Source organism: Rhipicephalus microplus, chromosome X (genome assembly GCF_043290135.1).
Source record: "Rhipicephalus microplus isolate Deutch F79 chromosome X, USDA_Rmic, whole genome shotgun sequence".
In the NCBI taxonomy this organism is placed as follows: Eukaryota; Metazoa; Arthropoda; class Arachnida; order Ixodida; family Ixodidae; genus Rhipicephalus; species Rhipicephalus microplus.
In genome coordinates this window covers 287,973,818-287,991,753 of record NC_134710.1, presented here as the reverse complement: position 1 = coordinate 287,991,753, position 17,936 = coordinate 287,973,818, and the positions used below count along the sequence as shown (strand labels likewise).

General features: G+C 44.3%; 1 protein-coding gene across 3 annotated transcripts in view; it reads right to left on the bottom strand.

Moving 5' to 3' along the window:
* Positions 1–17,936, bottom strand: part of LOC119161430 (ribosome biogenesis protein BMS1 homolog) — a 166,620-nt gene that overhangs the window by 83,335 nt on the left and 65,349 nt on the right. For all 3 annotated transcript variants that reach the window (XM_075879293.1, XM_075879295.1, XM_075879294.1), the window contains exons 11-13: positions 13,867–14,045; positions 4,895–4,976; positions 226–312 (exon numbers count right to left, since the gene is read on the bottom strand). In XM_075879293.1, coding sequence (XP_075735408.1) covers positions 226–312; positions 4,895–4,976; positions 13,867–14,045 — 348 coding nt within the window. The remainder of the gene's footprint in view (positions 1–225; positions 313–4,894; positions 4,977–13,866; positions 14,046–17,936) is intronic.

Genomic DNA, 17,936 nt, shown 5'->3' with positions numbered 1-17,936 from the left:
AATGCATTATAAGCTGCTATGCACTAGCGGAGGTACCGCACTATAAGCGGCTATGCTATAAGTTGTCTACACTGTACGTAGATATCATTATAAGTGGACTGCACTTTACAGCGTTATCAGTCCAAGATGGCAGCACTTGAACGCACCTGAAATATGATGTATAGTAGCCTATAGGTAGGCTGAATATGGTAGACACTTCCTAGGTACACTACATTTATATCTCACCACTTTGTTCCACAACCACAGGCTCCACTCGTTCTTGGTCTTCCTTTTCTTTTGCTTCTAGATCTTCGAAGTCACCATAGAGTTCCTCTAGAGAAATAAATGCAATAAATAAGTTTTTGAGAGAACATAAATACATCACATTTGAAAGTCTTGCTGACAAAAAGCACCCTTAATAAAATTATAGTTTGTTGTTATTAATACCAATTTCTAGTTAAGTAACAAGCTTTCCAAACAATTAAGGAGCTGTGACAAGTAGCATGTTAAGGAGTTGAACATTGATTACTTCAGTAATTAGTGTAAAGAAACAAGAAAAATTATAAGGAAAAGGGTAAATCGAAGAAGATGAGAGAGAGAGAGAGAGAAGGAAAAAGGAGAGAAGTTTACACTAGAAGTGTAAAGCTTAACAAACAGTAAAGCCACAGGTTGATCTTTGGGGCTTAATGTTGCCTTCTTGGCTGATGCTAGCTATATCTTTCCTTGGCATAGACATAGTCGAACCACAGCCTGTCACAGATCATGCCATTATGTCCAAATGCAAGAATATCCAGCACCAGAACTAAGATGCAAAGCTGGCTGTGGCACCCCTGGTAGAAGCACAGGCCTTTATAATAGGCTCGCACTATGCCGGGAAACTCGACGTGGAGGCTGCATGGACTCACTCCAACCGTCGGTGTGGCTGATAACAGACAGAGCTGCGAGCTTTTTGCGGACGCCCCATTGTTATGCCTCGAGCTTTAAGAGCTTCACTCTTAGAGGGGTTGTAAACCAGACATGAAGCTGCTCGGTTGCAATTTTCCCTGCTGTAATAAGAATTAGACATACTGGTTCCGAAACATGTCGGTGCAATATCCAGTCTGTAATTAATGATGCCTGTTTGAAATAGCAGTTTTCTTGGGCTAATAAACGACCATGCTGCCCTGCCAGCCTCCATAGATAATAACATGTGACATGAGTGAAACATAACGGTAAGAGAAGTTGTAAACAAAGGGTTAGCTTTCTCTTGCTCTCAAATTTTCCTTATAGGAACCTAGGAAGGAAAAAAATAACAGCGATTGAAGTGCTCTGAGCTGTGATCAGGGTGTCTACTAGTTTGCTTTTTCAAAATTCCCTGACTTTTCTAGGTTTTCCATGATGATTTAAAGCAAATTCCATGACCATTACGTCTGCTTGGAGAACTCTGTGCACTAGGAACAGACCCTCGAGTGGTAAAAAAAAAAACCAGGCGCTCCTATAAAATAAGTAAAAAAATGTACAAGTGCTGAGAATGTTCTGAGCATGTGGGGTAAATATGAAAAAATGAATATCTTGCCAAAATGAAACCTATAAGTCATAGAGTAAGTAAGTTGGCTGTTTAATGTTTGGAAAAACCAGAAAGCAAACACACGAGTTAAAATTAATCACAGATAAGCTTGAAGGAGCCCCCAAAAATCCTACAATGCAGCCAAAGCTGCCAGAAAATGTAAATGTGGCTTAATCTCATGGAATCTCTGTAAATAGATGCCTGGGCCCCGACGGTTCAGCCACTGAAATACATTTTAGTTCACTATAATGGTTACAGCCCAGGCCACTTAGGATGTGGATTGGATTAGATCGACCTGCATTTACTGACTTCACTATTTAGAATGGACCTGATGTGACCTGGATCGCTGTATTTGCTATTGATTTGCATCCCCTTAAATTGCACACCTCTAGTATATACTTTTCTGAAAAAAAAAAATACAACTACTCGCGTATTCTGTGCATCTTACATCGAATAATTACTAAAAACAACCGCCCCGCCGCCGTGGTCTAGTTGCTAAGGTACTCGTCTGCTGACCCGCAGATCACGGGATCAAATCCCGCCTGCGGCAGCTGCATTTTCGATGGAGGCAGAAGTGCTGTAGGCCCGTGTGCTCAGATTTGGGTGCACGTTAAAGAACCCCAGAAGGTCAAAATTTCCAGAGCCCTCCACTTCTGGGTCTCTCATAATCATATAGTGGTTTTCGGACGTTAAACCACACATATCAATCATGACTAACAACAACATCTCAAGAATGGAGCCGTACTGCATAACTTTCTTTCTTTCAATTTTTTTTTTCACGACGAGCACATGCATGTTGATGTTTTATTTCTCTGGGCCCTGACACAAGTCCTCCGATGCCTGCAATGAAAGCTAGGGGTAGCGTTTAAAGCGATGACATTTGATTATGTGCGGGCAAGAAGCAAGCTGTCAGGGCGCAAAGGCTCCCTAGCAAGATTCCATAGATTTACACAGATGCTGGCGGGCTACCTTTGTGTGTGTACTCTTCTATGGACATAACGCTAAAAAGTAATCACAGATTTAATGTTACCATCTCAAGAAACTTGAATGAATAATTTAGATGAAGTTACCCATCTCTACCCTTGAAACACGAGTTATAAGCACTAGTGTGTAGCTGAGGACGTTTGCCGTTGCATCGCTAATGATAATAACGATAGTACATAATAATAATAATAAAAGGCATGACATAGCCCGGCAAGCCTCTGCTAATGGCAATTTTAGCCGAACCCGAAGGCCTTCAAGCTAAGCCAAATCATGGTCAAGAAAAACATGCACAAATTTAACATGAGTAATGTTGTGGTTGTAAAGTCAGATATGCTGTGCGACATGTAGAAGCAACAGACATCAACATACTATATGTACAAACATGGAAGCTAGGAAACGCTTTAGACAATGTCAAGGACAAGTTGCCAAGCAAAAATTTCCACTGTCTTCTTTACACCAGGCTGCCATGATTGGGACAACTAATACATTGCAGTGGGAGCACTGATTTCAAGGAAAGAGTTAAACACACCACGAATATTACCTCAGGAAACTGCACATGACCTCATATTCCCTCGCTAAACATGTGAAATCTACCAGGCCACCAAACTGACTGGTCAAGTGTGCATGTTCTGGCCAAAGGAAAGCTTGCATCATGCCTAGACCTGGAATACCAGCAGATGCAGACAACTGCACATATGCTGAACAAGAGTGATAAGAAACTTCCAACAAGATGATTGATTGATTTGCAGGGTTTAACGTCCCAAAATCACCCTATGATTATGAGAGATGCCTTAGTGGAGGACTCCGGAAATTTCGACCACCTGGGGTTCTTTAACGTGCACCCAAATCTGAGTACACGAACCTACAACATTTTGCGCCTCCATCATAAATGCAGCCGCCACAGCCGGAATTTGATCCCGCGAACTGCGGGTCAGCAGCCGAGTACCTTAGCCACTAGACTACCGTGGCGGCGCATACTTCCAACAAGGTAATTTCGGCACTTACATCATGCACTTAGGTATACTTAAATACTCTTTGCCTTTTATATGGCTATTATTGTGAACAAGGCTCCCGTAGCGGGTGGCATGATGACAGCAAACTTTGTATTCTTTCGGTAGGTGTATCCTTTTGCGTCTACACTAAGAAGCAACAGTTACGCACTGCTTTTTCTTTTTTTTTCACACACTTCTAGCTCTTCACTGTAGTTGCACCCGAAGGAGTGGCTCTTCAAACTTTGATCAATGGTAATGCTCATTTTGGTGACATTCACACACACTGCCGTTGGTTTCCATGACCAGGCCAGATTTTCCAGAAATTCCTCAACTTTCCCAGAAGGGTCCGAATTCCCTGACTTTTCCAGGTTTTTTAGGTTGGTAAACAGCCCGTGCATACTTTGGAAGTACAGCAAATGACCTTCTTGGTTCCGCTTCCCAAGGACATCCAGCCTGCATCACTTTTTTTTTTAATGAAATACGCACTTGTACTCCTCTCCCTCTCCCCCCTCCCCTTTTAACCTGTAATTTTAGAATGGTTGACCTACATTCGAGTAGGTCAATTCGAATGAAGTAGTTCAACTCGAACTTTTCTCTGCCCGTGCCACACGGGCAGAGAAAATGGCCTTTACATTCTAATGCCTTCAGATTGAATGTCATTCGCGGTGCCACACGGATGAATGAAATGGGATTCGCCCAAATGCCATTCGTCACCTAATGCCATCGGCAGAACTCATTTGACTGAGAAATGCGTACTCTCGACGGCACAGCTGATGAAGTAATTATATAAAACGACATTTGATTTGACTTGAAGGAACCTTTTTGCGTATTTTATTCACACTAATAACTTAAACAAGTGTTTAAAAACGTATCTTCAGCTCGTAGACGCTGTGAAATAAATGTGACAGGCGCCGTTTTCTTTTTACGCTGCAGATCTGACTAGCTTTATCTTAAGTTGCTACATGGCCGATTGCAACGTCATCAAACAAAGTAACGAACGAAGTCTAACGGCAGCAAAATGTGCTTATGTATACATTTATTTATTATTTGATGTGTATGAAGCTTGTAAATGCTAGTTTATTTTTTATTGTTACTCACCTAATGCTCACGAGGAAGGTGCTGCTATCGACATCATCCAGTTAAATGGCATTCGCTTTGGACATGTAGCAGCGACGCCGAAAAAAATGTCATTCGGGAACTGAATGCTTTCACAACGGAATGTCATTTTCTATGCCCGTGTGGCATGGGTATTACAATCATGTAAATACGGCAATACTCAGCAACCTACCATATTGCATTTATTTCCGATTCTGTAACAGCTTTTCTTCTTTTTTTAAAGATAACACCCAGTATGGCACTAACGAGAAAAATTATGCATGAAAACTACACTTACCATCTTTTTCCAACAAAGCCTTGGCATCCTCTTCATCACCCCATTTACCGGTGATGAAGCAGTCTTTTATCAGATCCGAAATCTAGCATAAAATAATCGTATTAAACACATTCAGCACTTGTTGATGTTAAAAAAAGAAACTGTCAAGGCACACACAAACAACCTCAAACGATAAAAAAATTTTACTACCGCATACCTGCCAAGTTAAAGGATTCTGAAGGCAATATTTCCGCAACAAAGGGGGGGCTTGTGCTAAATTTTTTGGCCCGTTTTTTTCAGCACAAAAACACAAAAACGAATACCCAAGGACAAACAAACAAAAAAGCATCGCAAAAAGGGTGAGGTCTTAATCGAAAGTACCAACATCGGCGCTGTGGCTTGGAGTGGCCAAACACACGAGGGTCGCGTTTCCCACTAAGGCGAGAGTCTCAAAGGATCAACACAGCTAGCAGCATCAATTTGCGTCAAAACAACTTGCATATGTCTTCCTGGAACACACGTAAACGGGCGGCACGGTGCATATGGCTGCCCCAAAAGCGCGGGTCAAAGCATTGCTCACTACTAGATTCCTTTGGCAGAAACGGCAAAACTTGCCTGACCTTATTTTTTATACGTATTTACTAACTTTAATCTACCGCTACGTTAACCACGGGCTCTGGGAGCTCGTAGATCGCTATCGCGCCGCCACGACTGGGGTTTAGTGCAAGGCGGTTGTGGCAAATGGTACCGTATAGTGCGGAATATCGGTGGAGATGTTTTTCCAAAAAATGTCAATGAAAAGTCACCGCTCGACCTATATACCAGCCCTTGGCATAAACCAAGTGATCGTCTGGCAACAAGAAGTGTCACATGCTTTTTGGGCATCAGCATCGACATCGCCTCTTTGGGCCGACGCCATTCCTCTTTTCTTGTTCATTTAGTGTTCGTAGAACGGGTGGTTCGTAGCGAGTGTCGACGTTACTCTGCGACTAGCCATGAATACGGGACGCGGTGCCAGTTCACCGCCGCGTTTAAAAGAAAAGTTATTGAATTCGCGGAGGCGAATGGCAACATGACGGCACAAAGGCAGTTCGGAGTGTCCGAGAAAAGCGTCAGGTACTGGCGCAACCAAAAATCCAAACTGTCGGTGTGTAACGCGAGGAAGACGTTTCGCGGTCGCCGAGCTGTGCACCCGGAACTCGAAGACAAAGTGGCGGATTTCGTCCGCGAGTACCGTGCCAGATCCCTGCCTGTGATTGTGAAGCTCATTCGATCAAAAGCCGTCGAGCTCACCCGTGAAGCCGGTCTATCAAAGAAACGCTTCAAGGGATCCATTTATTGGATCCGTCGCTTCATGCGACGCAAGGAATTTGCCCTTCGACGGCGCACGTCGATATGCCAGAAGCTGCCGGAGGCGTACGAGGACAAATTGATAAGAGTTTAAACTCTACGTGAACAGCCTCCGGCGGTAGCATGGCTACATGCTAGGCCAGATCGGCAACGCCGACGAAACGCCGTTGTGGTTCGACATCCGTCGTCCACGACTGTTTGCGAACACGGGGCAAAAAAGGTGAAGCTTTTGTCGACCGGAAGCGAGCATCCGCGCTTTACCATTATGCTTTCTTGCATGGCCTACGGCGAAAAATTGCCCCCCTTCATCATCTTCAAGCGGAAGACGATGCCGAAGGAGGCCTTCCTGCGGGATGTCGTCGTCCGCGTCAACGAGAAGGGGTATATGGACGAGGCCCTAATGAGCGAGTGGATGCGGACAGTGTGGAACCGGCGGCCCGGAGCACTCCTGCAGCACCGGAACATGCTCGTGTTGGACGCGTTTCGCGGGCACTTGACCGCATCGGTGAAGGAGAGCCTTCGCGAAGGAAAGACGGATCTTGTCGTCATTCCAGGAGGAATGACGTCAACACTCCAACCGCTGGACGTTGTCCTTAATAAACCTTTCAAGGACCGTGTGCGTGTGCTGTACACCGAATGAATGGCTGGCGACAACCCGCGGACCCCGACAGGCCGGCTGCGCAGGCCAGCTCTCGCGACAGTTTCTCTTTGGGTCTCCGAGGCATGGAGGTCTCTGCCTGAAGAGATGGTGGTGCGCGCATTTAAGAAGTGCTGCATCAGCAACGCTCTCGACGGCACTGAGGACGACATGATAAGGGAGACCGCTAGCGATAAGCAGTTGTCAGAGGAGAGCTTCGACAGCTTGGAGGACTGAATCTGTGAACTATTTCGAGTTTTTCTTTTTTTTTCTTTTTTTGCTGGTCAAGGTAAGGGGGTCAACCTATATTCCGCCTCAACCTATATTCCGCATTGTACGGTAGTTTCTGTTGCAATACCCGTGCGCTAGGCTGCGCACGCGCCTTCAAAACTAGGTCATTTTATGCCATCTACGATCGCATTTGCTTCAGTTTTGTCCGCAGAGTTTGCGGAAAGCAGCGTTGCTTTGATTGGTTGGCCGTTGGGCGTGCACACTTTAAGGGTTCCGTCAGTTACGTCATCACCACACACGATCATGTTTTGTCAGTTTTGTCCACAGTGGTTGTGCCAACAACAATCACACGCACTGTACTTTCGAATCACATACGTACTTCATTCATTTATTAATACTGTTAGCCCTCAAGAGGGTCGTTACTTACGAAGCTTCGAGTACGCTGCTCTCAGCGTTCGTTCAACCGTTTCCGCACCAAAGTTCGTATCCCCCGCCGCGATTAAGAAATGTGTATGGAACATTTCAATTTAAGCCCCATGAATATAGTGAAATTTGACTGGGGAATTTCACGAATTTTGTCTTCTACGGTTTCGCATCACTGAGATTCTACTGTACGTTTAGATGAACGCCTCTGAAATTCATTTATAATAAATCAAGGTAGGTTCAAAAAGCCTGGAGAAAATTGAGCTGCTTTTTTGTCAATGCAGCCAGATCACACACAGAAATTTCGATTCTGAGGAGATTTTTATGATACGTACAAACGGAAGAAACGGTCAAAATCCAGAAGTCTCCCGGCTAATCCGGGAGACTTGGCAGGTATGCTACCGTAAAATTCCGAGCAAGCAACCCTCTCTCACCTTTGAATATTTTAAACATGCGACCTCTTACCCCTTTTACTGTTTTATTCACTGTTATGATTTACCCAACAAGGACGATTGAAACAGTGCAGGTGTGCATATTTAATAAAGCATTTAATTAGAACTTGTGTGCATTCTTATTAGCGGTTCTTCCACTGCCATCTTGAATTCTGATCCAAGCAAAGGCCCCCCTTCAAATCCTGTTCAATTATCCTTCACCTTGGAAAGGGGGCGGGGCACATGCTCGGGATTTATGAGTAATACCCCTTACAAGAAAATATATGAAAGCCATTTGGATTAAACGGCACCTACCGTAAAAGCATTCAAATGAGTTAGACGACTACCAACTAAAAGTGTGCAAACATCGAATTTTTCCAATACCAATTGAATACAAATTGAACAGCCAATAACCAAGAGATGCGATATTTTTTAACCAGATATATGTTAAAAACAGTACGCTCGTCAGCTACTCTAGTTTGTTATTACAAGTTTGTTATTGCAAAAAAAAAAAAAAGAAATGCCACCATCTGTACTTGCCAGGAAGCATATGATTGTTCTAAATAGTTGAGCTTGCGACTGTGATGTCTTGGGTTCAATTCACATGCTGAACAAACTTTTTCCATCTTTTTTTTTCTATGTGTTAGTAGTTTATTACAAAAAAACCTTTGAGCCTGCCTTGATGCCTAATGAATTCAAGGCTGCTGGTTTGAATCTTGCCTTGGCAGCCACATTCAGAAGGGGTGAAATGTAACAATTAAAGAGGGACAGCGGTTTCAGAAGGCCGAAAATTGCGGGAAGAGCCCCACAATGGCTCAAGACAGCAAGAATGAAGAACTCGTGGTCTCCGCAGCACTAGGGTAGGCCTAATGGACGCTAGACCTACATGCCCGTCAATCGCCAACAACACCCGCTATATCGAAGGCTGTGCCACGTCAAAGCCCAGAAAGTGCATTTTTCTCAGCAAATATTGATCAATTTTTAAAAATTCGATATACGTGGGTTTCATATAACCATGTTAGACTGTATAACAAATTTTTGTTAGGGTCAATCTAGGAATTTCGCCCCGGATTTTGTCATTCTGGCATGAGCGTGCATCTTCCGCGGTTGCCCTCCCGCCAACGAAGTGCAAAGCGGCAGCGTGCTCGTGGCCCCGGCGCAAAATAACGAGCGAACATTCGTTATTGCGCGCAGGTGTGCGCGAGGAGGGCAGGTGGGCCTGCTCTCCACGAGCTGGTGCTGTCGTTCTTTCCGCCGCAGGCGTATCATCTCCCTCCAAACCAATATAAAAAAAAATAATAACCCACTCTTGCGTTGGCACTGCCAACGCAAAAGTAGGGCGCTTTACAGAATGGTTTTCCACGGTACACATGTTCACTCTTCGTTTTGGACGCCGTGCGCACGTGCATGCTTTCACTGCGCATGCAAAAAGTGGCCCCCAACGACAATCAGCTCTTTTTTTTTTTTTCAATGCGAACAACCGTGTCATCACGAAATAAGGCTGGCTGCCAACTCTTTTGGATCTGGTGTCACAAAACTCCTACAAAACGCTGGTGTAAGCAATTACAGCCGCTCCAGAGAGAAGTGCTCTTTTCACACAGTCTCTGCGTGGAGTGCGCACTGATGCTTGCCGAGATAGCACGTCCTAAATATCAAAGTTCATCATTGCTACTAAAACGCCCACTCTCGCGTTTTTTTTTTGTTTTTTTTTTTTTCATGCTGGTTCAATTCGGGTGGTTTCCTTTCTGTTTGAGCATTTTACAGCAGTTCTAACACGTGGGGGGGGTGTTATCATGCACCCTCCAGGCGATAGAGATGGGCCAGCTTGTTTGATCTCTGCTTCAGCAGCGCTCGTGCGCTTTTACACGTTCGTATAAGTTACGATGCGCGGGGCCATGTTATCAATTTGGACTTGTTACAGAACATGGTGGCGACAGCAAATACCCACCAAGAGTGTCCATATAATCACTATCGCAATACCAACGCAGTTTTTTATCGCTAAGTAATTCTTTTTTGGGTTAGTTCTGCCTTCAGTTCTTCCTTTGTTTAATTTGGCGTTCATTTTTTGAACTTTCATACTGAACCTGCATATAACAAAATCCTCTTTATAACGAATTTTTCTGGAAAGTTGTCGATTTTATTATATCATACCTACCAAGCTGGCAACAGAAAAATTCGTCAAACCCCCAAGCAGGGAAGGGGGGTGGAAGGGGAGGGTTACCGACTTTTAGGGGCGAAGCTCCTTAAGGCGTGGTGGGTCTGTACATTCTCTGAGGTATGTATTTGTAGTAGTAGGTAGCCATCTCTAGTTTAGTTCTTGCAGTGTTCACTCCGTGGCAGTACTTGTAGTTGATGAAAAGATGCAAAATGTTATAAAACTAGATGGCAGTACTGGTAGTTGATGATGAAAGATGCGAGATGCTATAATAGGAATAATGTTGCATATGGTGCGTGCCACTGGTGGAAGGAAGAACGGCGCAGCAGAACGGACAGAACGGTGCAGCTGGCTTCCACGAAAGTGCGGGTCAAATCTTTGGCTTTTTTCGCTACTAGATTCTTTGGACAGGAACACCAAAACACATCTAAGCTTTTTTACGCCTTTACGGCCTATTATCTACTGCTGCGTCATCCACGTGCTCTTAAAGCTCGTAGATCAGCATCGCATCGCTGCAATCGCGGTTTCGTTCGCAGCGGTTGTGGCAAATGGTAGTTTTGTTTTCATTCTACGTGCCTTCAAAACCAAGTCGTTTTATGCTACCTATCATCACAACTGCCGCGGTTTTGTCCACAGAGTTTGCGGAAAGCAGCGTCGCTTTGACTGGTCGAGCGTTGGCCGCGCGCACACTTTCGGAGTTGTGTCACTCACGTCGTTGCCATACATGATCGTGTCGAACGACAGCGGTTTTGTTCACAGCGGTAGTGACGACAGACACACACACAGTAGAAGATTGGTCACACGCGTACTTCTAAAGCTTCGAGTGCGCTGCTCTCGACCGACCTTCGTTTGATGGTTTCGGTACTAAACTCGACCGACCTTCGTTTGATGGTTTCGGTACTAAACTAAACATGTCACGATTAAGAAAAGTGTTCGAAACATTTGAATTTCGGCCCAATGAACACAATAGAATTTGGCTGGACAATTTCACGAATTCATATCTGCCGAGGTTTTGCATTACTGAGACTACTGTATTTAGATGAACGCCTTTTAAATTCGTTTCTAATAAAATGTGGCGGGTTGTAAAAAAGCCTGGAGCGGACTGACCTGCACTTTTGTCAATGCGGCCACATCACGCACAGAAATTTCGATTTCCAGGTGATTTTCATGGCGATCATACAAACGGAAGAAATGGCCCAAATCCGGGAGTCTCCCGGACAATACGGGAGACTTGGAAAGTATGTAATAAGTAAATCATGACACGCTGACGTTGCAAGAAGCATGCAGCATGCTGCCTGCACATCACTGCTATATTGCAGTGAAGCACATCTTGTTTACCACAGGAGCACATTTTAGCCGATTATGAGACCTTTTTTTTGTTAATTTTATTTTTTGTGCTGAAAGTAGTGAGGCTGAGGTGCTTCAGCTGCCACTCATTAGTATCGCTACGTGGCATCGCCTTGTGACTCTTTAAGGCCGCCGTTTCCCACGGATTTGCGACGGAATGGATCGGAAATCGGCACACTACATTCAGTAAGTTTTCCAATTAACCAAGCTGGTGCTGACCACCGCTTCAAATTATCCGCTCAAACTTACATTGCAAAATGCAGGACTGTGGAAATACAGTAGAACTCAGTAAACGGAAATCTGTGAAACGGAACTAGTGCTTAAACAGAACTATTGCCTCTGCAATGATTGGTTTCGGGCTTGTATTCTGCACCCATGTGCTCGAATAAGTATGATACACGCACCAAGATTCAATTATTTTCACTATATAATTTGTCGCCTTTTTGATATGGACAATTTTAAGTTCTTGTTTGTGGGGACAGAGTTGTGCAAGAACATAGCAGTGTAGCTGATTTAGTCACGTGATCACAAAGCTTTGCACGCGTCATGCTGAGTATTGTCAGCTCTCGCACACATGTGCCACACAAGCACCTGCAAAACACTCTCCGCTACCTGCAGCAGCCGCGATGCTTTGCCGGTATGTACGGGGCAGAAGTCTGTAAGTCACTCAGCTGACTACAGATCTGGTGTGGCGTCACTAGACCTTTTGTTGCCTTTTCCTATAGAGTTACGTCAGTGTTGGATGCGCTTGCGATGGGCCTCTATTAGGAGAATGAGCATTCAGGCGCACTTGGGAAGTGACTTAAAATATATTTTTAAACCCACAAGGTGCTTGCTATACCCTTGAAATTTAATGGTGCCACCTCATCAAAAGTGCCGGCTAGTGCACAGTTGACACTCGCAGCACGTTGCTCAACAACCAAGAAGTAACAACTTTGAGAGTGGTTAATTTACACTCATCCTGTGGATACATGTGTGTTCTTCTCTAGCACCGTTCTTGGTCTGTTTTAGTAGCACGCTTCCATTGTCGAGCTATGACAGTCGTTCATCAGCACCCGTCCTGTGCGCTTTCTTTTCGTGCGTCCTTCGTGCTTGAGCGACGCGTTGCATGTATGGGGTTGCTTGGCCTTTTTCGCGTGACATTCTAATTTCTTGCTATCCCATTCACTGCTTCACCCTCGCCACAAACTAACTTTTTTTTTCACATGCACTTTTGCAAAATGGGATCATGTGCAAACACGCCGCGTTACTGCTTCAGAAATGGGGAGTTTGACAGGTTCACACACCGATGTACCACATTTAGGAGGTCGCAATGTCGATATGGGAGTGCACTGCTCAGGTAATTTAAGAATTTTCAAGAATGACAAAAAATTCCAGAACTTTCAAGGGCCTTGAAAGTGCATTTTTCAAATTCAAGGGTTTTCAAGGATTTCAAGGACTTGTGCGAACCTTGCAAGAAAACTTGCTCCCGCTCAACGAGTGGAATTCGCCATAAGATGTTCATCTGTCGTAGATTTGTCGCGGTGACGTGCTGGCGCGATTATTTGTAGTCATTATCACGCTCCCGTGTACTTTAGTGCAGGCACTAAAAACTCTCATGTCAAAGTCGCAGTAATCACTGCACGGTCTAATGTTGAAGCACATATTGTACAGGCCCAAAATGGAAAGTTTTTTTACAATAATATATGCGACCAAATAATTGAAAAATTTAAATATTGGAAACTTCAAAAATCGAATAGAGTACGAATATTACAAATGCAATATTCAATGAATTTGAAACTTTTGAATATGCGCACACCTGTACTAATACCAAATCTCTTTTTTTCTTGTTAAGAGACACTTGGAGAAAGGAAGATATCCCAGCTCCTTCATACTAAAGTAAATCTAAATATATAACAAACCCAAAGATAGATCTAAAGATGTGCTCTACTTTTCATCTATAGAAATCATGAAACATGAAGGTGCCTTACTAAGATTGTTACTAGTGATTTCATAATTTGTAGAAGTAAGCTACATTTAAGTGCTAGAATCTATTTGCTAATGGACTTTTTTTTTTCCAAAGTTGATGAAAGAGTGCAAATATTGCGATTTGAGTGGCTGTCATGACATATGCCAGCATTACAGAGCTTTCTAGCTGCATCAAGTAAGCATTTAGCCTGAAAGCTTCTCAATATCTTTATATTTCCATGAAAGATATTTAGACTCCATTTACTTATAATTGATTAAGCCATATTATGATTATGAGAGATGTTATAGTTGAGGGCTCCGTATAGTTCGACCACCTAGACATCTTTAACGTGCACCAACCTGAATACACGAGCCTTGAGCATATATATCCCAGTTTAGAACTCATTTTTCCAAACACTCCACAAAAAAGTCATTCAGGGTAATACTTTTGCAATTAGGCACGTGCTATTACCTCATCATCTTTGATGAGCGCATCAGTCTCTGTTAAAATACACCGGGTGCTCTCCACACCATCCCAAGAACGTTTCTCCGCTTGTGTATTTTCCTGCTTTTTCACTTTCCGGAAAAGCTCGCCCAAAAAATCTGCAGTGTTTTCGGTTTCTTCTTTCTCTTCTTCTTTGTAGTCATCCTCTGAAATATGAGCAAAATCTCTTAATAAAGTTTGCAAATAGTGGAAAGAGTACAGGGGAAGCTGAACTACACTTCCCCCGATCGTGTAACGACTCGCATTTTATGATAGCAGTTTCATCCTCGCAAAATCCACACAGTAATTATATATTTGAAGGCACACTAAAGTGAAACAATGAATCAGTTTAGATTGATGCACTCAAAGAACTCTAATGCCGTTGACTTCACCATTATAGGTCAAGTAACAATGAAAAAGCAAATCTAGGAAAAATTTTATTATTAAACTTTGTGTCAAGTCTTCACACATAAATTCACGAATTTGAGAGTGTATTTTTAGTGTTTTCACAGCACTGGCTCAATGATATTTCCTCAGGAAACACAGTACTGCATTTTAGCGATTAGGAACTACTGTAAAGCTACAGAAATCTACTAATTAGGCAAATTTTTGAATTAATAGAACATACAAAAGGTGGGACCCAAGGAACATCGAATTATTGATATTGGTGATAGGGACGCTGTCGCAATCAACTGAAATGCGCGCTTGCGAAAAAAAAAGAGGTCCGCTCTATTCAGCTGCACCAATCGAAACTGGTTCACGAATGTGCCCACTAAGTTCAGAAACTGTGCAGCACGAGTTCAGCGGTGCAGGCACAGCGCGACACCCGAAAAGAATGACGATGTGCTGACAAGGTGCAGACGTTATTTCTGTTCACTTAATTTACACTGTTCAACTAACATTGACCGATGGTAAACAGCACATGCGCACAGCTTATGAGGCGCAAACATTTTGAAAAAACACACCGCTTTAGTAGAGGTGGATACGGCACCTACGGCTACATGCTGCGTCGTCTGCTCGGCTGCATTCGCGGCTGCACCAAGCCGGCACCGCCAGAGTAGGAGGTGCAGGATAACCATGAACCAGTGCTGCACCTTTCAAAACGAATGGCAGGGTTCAGAGGTCGTCAGTGCTACACTGCTGAAACTAATGGCAAGGTGCCTCGTGAACTCGTTCGTTCATGTAGTGCAGCCAAATCGAACAGACTTGAGACATCTTCACTGCAAAACAGTAGTGACACATGGGCAGCATGTCGCCTGCCCCTCACTGCGTCAGCATGTCATGATGCAAGCATTTGCCCATTCCTTTTGGTAAAATAAAGAATTTAATAATGGTCAATATGACAAAATTCCCAGTGTGTTTTGTTTGGCTGAAAAACATAATCATTGAAACAGACGAACTTAGTTTTCAAAGTAGGCATTGCAGGCAGAACTCCGCCAGTGGTGCGAGGGCACAAATTGCTAGAGTAACCGGAAATCTGAGATTCGAATACATCACGAATTCTGCCAAACTGTGTTTTATTAATATGATCACAATCCCACAAGAAATAGGCAAATTACAACACGCTGACATGCGACATGCTGCCCGCGTGAGCCACTGTGTTGAGGTGAAAAATGTTTCAAAAAAATTTTTTGTTAACGAAGAGTTCTTTTTCTTAGTCTTTTGTTTTTGCACTAGAAGTAGCGAGGGTGGGGGCTGGAGCTGCCACTCATTACTATCACTACGTTGCATTGCCGTATGGCTCTTAAGGGTTGTCGTTTCCGCGGCCTCGCTAATTGCTACATGGCACCCAAAGTTTTCGAATTAACCGAACTGGTGCTGACCGCCGCTTCAAATTATCCACTCAGACTTACATTGCAAAATACGGGACGGCAGAAATATTCTGAATTCCGCATGATTTCGAAATACAATAGTTTAAATTAATGAGGTAGTACTGTAAGTAGCACCTAGTAAACGCTGTCAAAATCTATAATATCACTGCTTTGGGTGCAGGAACTTCCAAGGTTGCATCGCCATTCGCCTTTTCCTATTGCACGTTTTCTCCATTATCAGTTGTCTTTCATACCAAGTGCGGTGGTTTAGGAATTGAGAAGTAATTTACTAACCTGAGAAAAATCGCTTTTCTCGTTTGTGTCCCTTTAAAAACCTAGATTATACAAAGCAATTTCAAGGTGACCCCGCCTCTTATAATGCTTTTTTGGTATTATCAGGCGGAAAGAAAAAGAAAACTGTATTTACTTAAATCTAACACACCCATATTTTACAGGTTCAAAATAAAATGCAGTAAAAGCCCATTAACTCGAAGCCACCGGCACCGCGAGAAATCTTCGAATTGAGCAGGTTTTCAAATTAACAGAATATACAAAAAGTTGGATACAAGGATCTCTGAGCTATTCAAGGTCGGCTAGTTTGCGGCTCCAAGGATTATATTTCCCAGCAATGCCTGCTATTAATTTTGCCACAAACACCGGAGAATGGCAGGCGCAAAAATACCCACATACTGAGGGAGTGTTGACACCCCCTGTAAAGTTGTTTGCACCACGTGGCAGTGATTTGCGCCGCGTGGCAGTTTGTGTACGCGAGCAGTGATCACCACTATTATCATCATCGTGGTTGGTAGAGTGGTAGCGCCGGCAGTGACCCCTGACGGAAGGCAAGCCTTGGTGGCGGACGAGAGAGTTGAGCGAGTCTCTTCGGCTGGTGGCGTTTGGCGCCAACGGTTGTCTCTCGCGGTGGGTCTGCCGTGAACGGCACCGCGGGCTGCCTGCAGTAGGCCCGCGTGGTGAGTTAAGCATTGGCGTCGCCGCCTTTTGTGTGCTCTTGTGTTATGTTGTTTGAGTGTATGGAAATTTTGTGTAAGGTTGTTTAGCGTGTTGATCACGATTGATGTTAAACAATCATTCGGCGGACGATATCGTCGTTCTAAAGCAGTGAAATAAATGTGTGTGTTGTTTGGTTTGGACCGACCATGTTTGCTGTGTCCTTTCACTCAAGAAGCGTGGCTCTCGCCATATCAAGATCCCACACCGGCTGCCCAACGTGGGGCTCTTGAGAGCGTCTGCCGACAATTTTCGCGGTTCGGTACAAGCTTTTATTGGAACCGGGGAAGAGTAGGCCTAGGGGGACTTTTTTGCTAGCGTCAGTGGTGTTCTTTGTTGAGAGCGAGGAGATCGGTTATTGTGGCGTGTTTGAACTTGTTGGCATGTAGAGTTTTTTTTTTCTGCTAGCAAGTGGTTTTGTTGTTGTTGTTAGTTTTCAAGAACGTTGTTCAGTTCGAACGAGAGCCATGCGGTCTTAGAGCATGTGAATTGTAGGCCAGGCCCAAAGCGAGTGAGTACGAAAGTCTCGTGGGTGGTCCGATTTTCTGTAAATAACTACTTCTATCTCTTTTCAGCTTAGGGAGCCAGCCGGGTGTCGTTGCTGTCTGGTATTGTGGCTCGACACCGGGGCGTCATAACACCGTTCGGGGCCTGACCGCTCGGTAAGCTGCTGTGTGCGGCGAGTGATAGGGCCACCTTACAGAGTGGATGTTTTCTTGCGGCTGCCTCTTCTGCGCCTAGGCTGGGTGCTGGGTGGATGCCGGTTGTTGTCGAGCGACTCATTAGGCCTAAGGCTCTGCGCAGCCGCCTGTCGCACGTGGCACAACTAGGTGGATCGTGGCATCGAGGTGTTGCACTCTGCTTCCCTCACTTTTTTTTTTATCTTGCGATGCACGAGTCAGCAAAATGTGATTTTTGTTTTATTTTGTTGAGCGTCTCAGCTGCCGCCGATGTACTAGCTAGCAGTACGGACCATCGTACCACATGGGCGAGGAGCCCGAAGCCCCCTTCCTTTTGGCTTACTGCATTGTTTCTGTCGAGTGTCTTGGAATGTACGCAGTGGGAGTGATGTAATCCACGACTGGCTGTCTTCTGCACGAGTGACGCATCACAAGTGATGCACCATCGCGCAGACGGCAACGTTGCTGTTGCGGGACCGGTACTAGGGTGAAGTCGTCGAGCCGGACAGTGCAGCAGTGTCAACCAGTGGTGGTGCCGTGGTGCACGGACATTATGAAA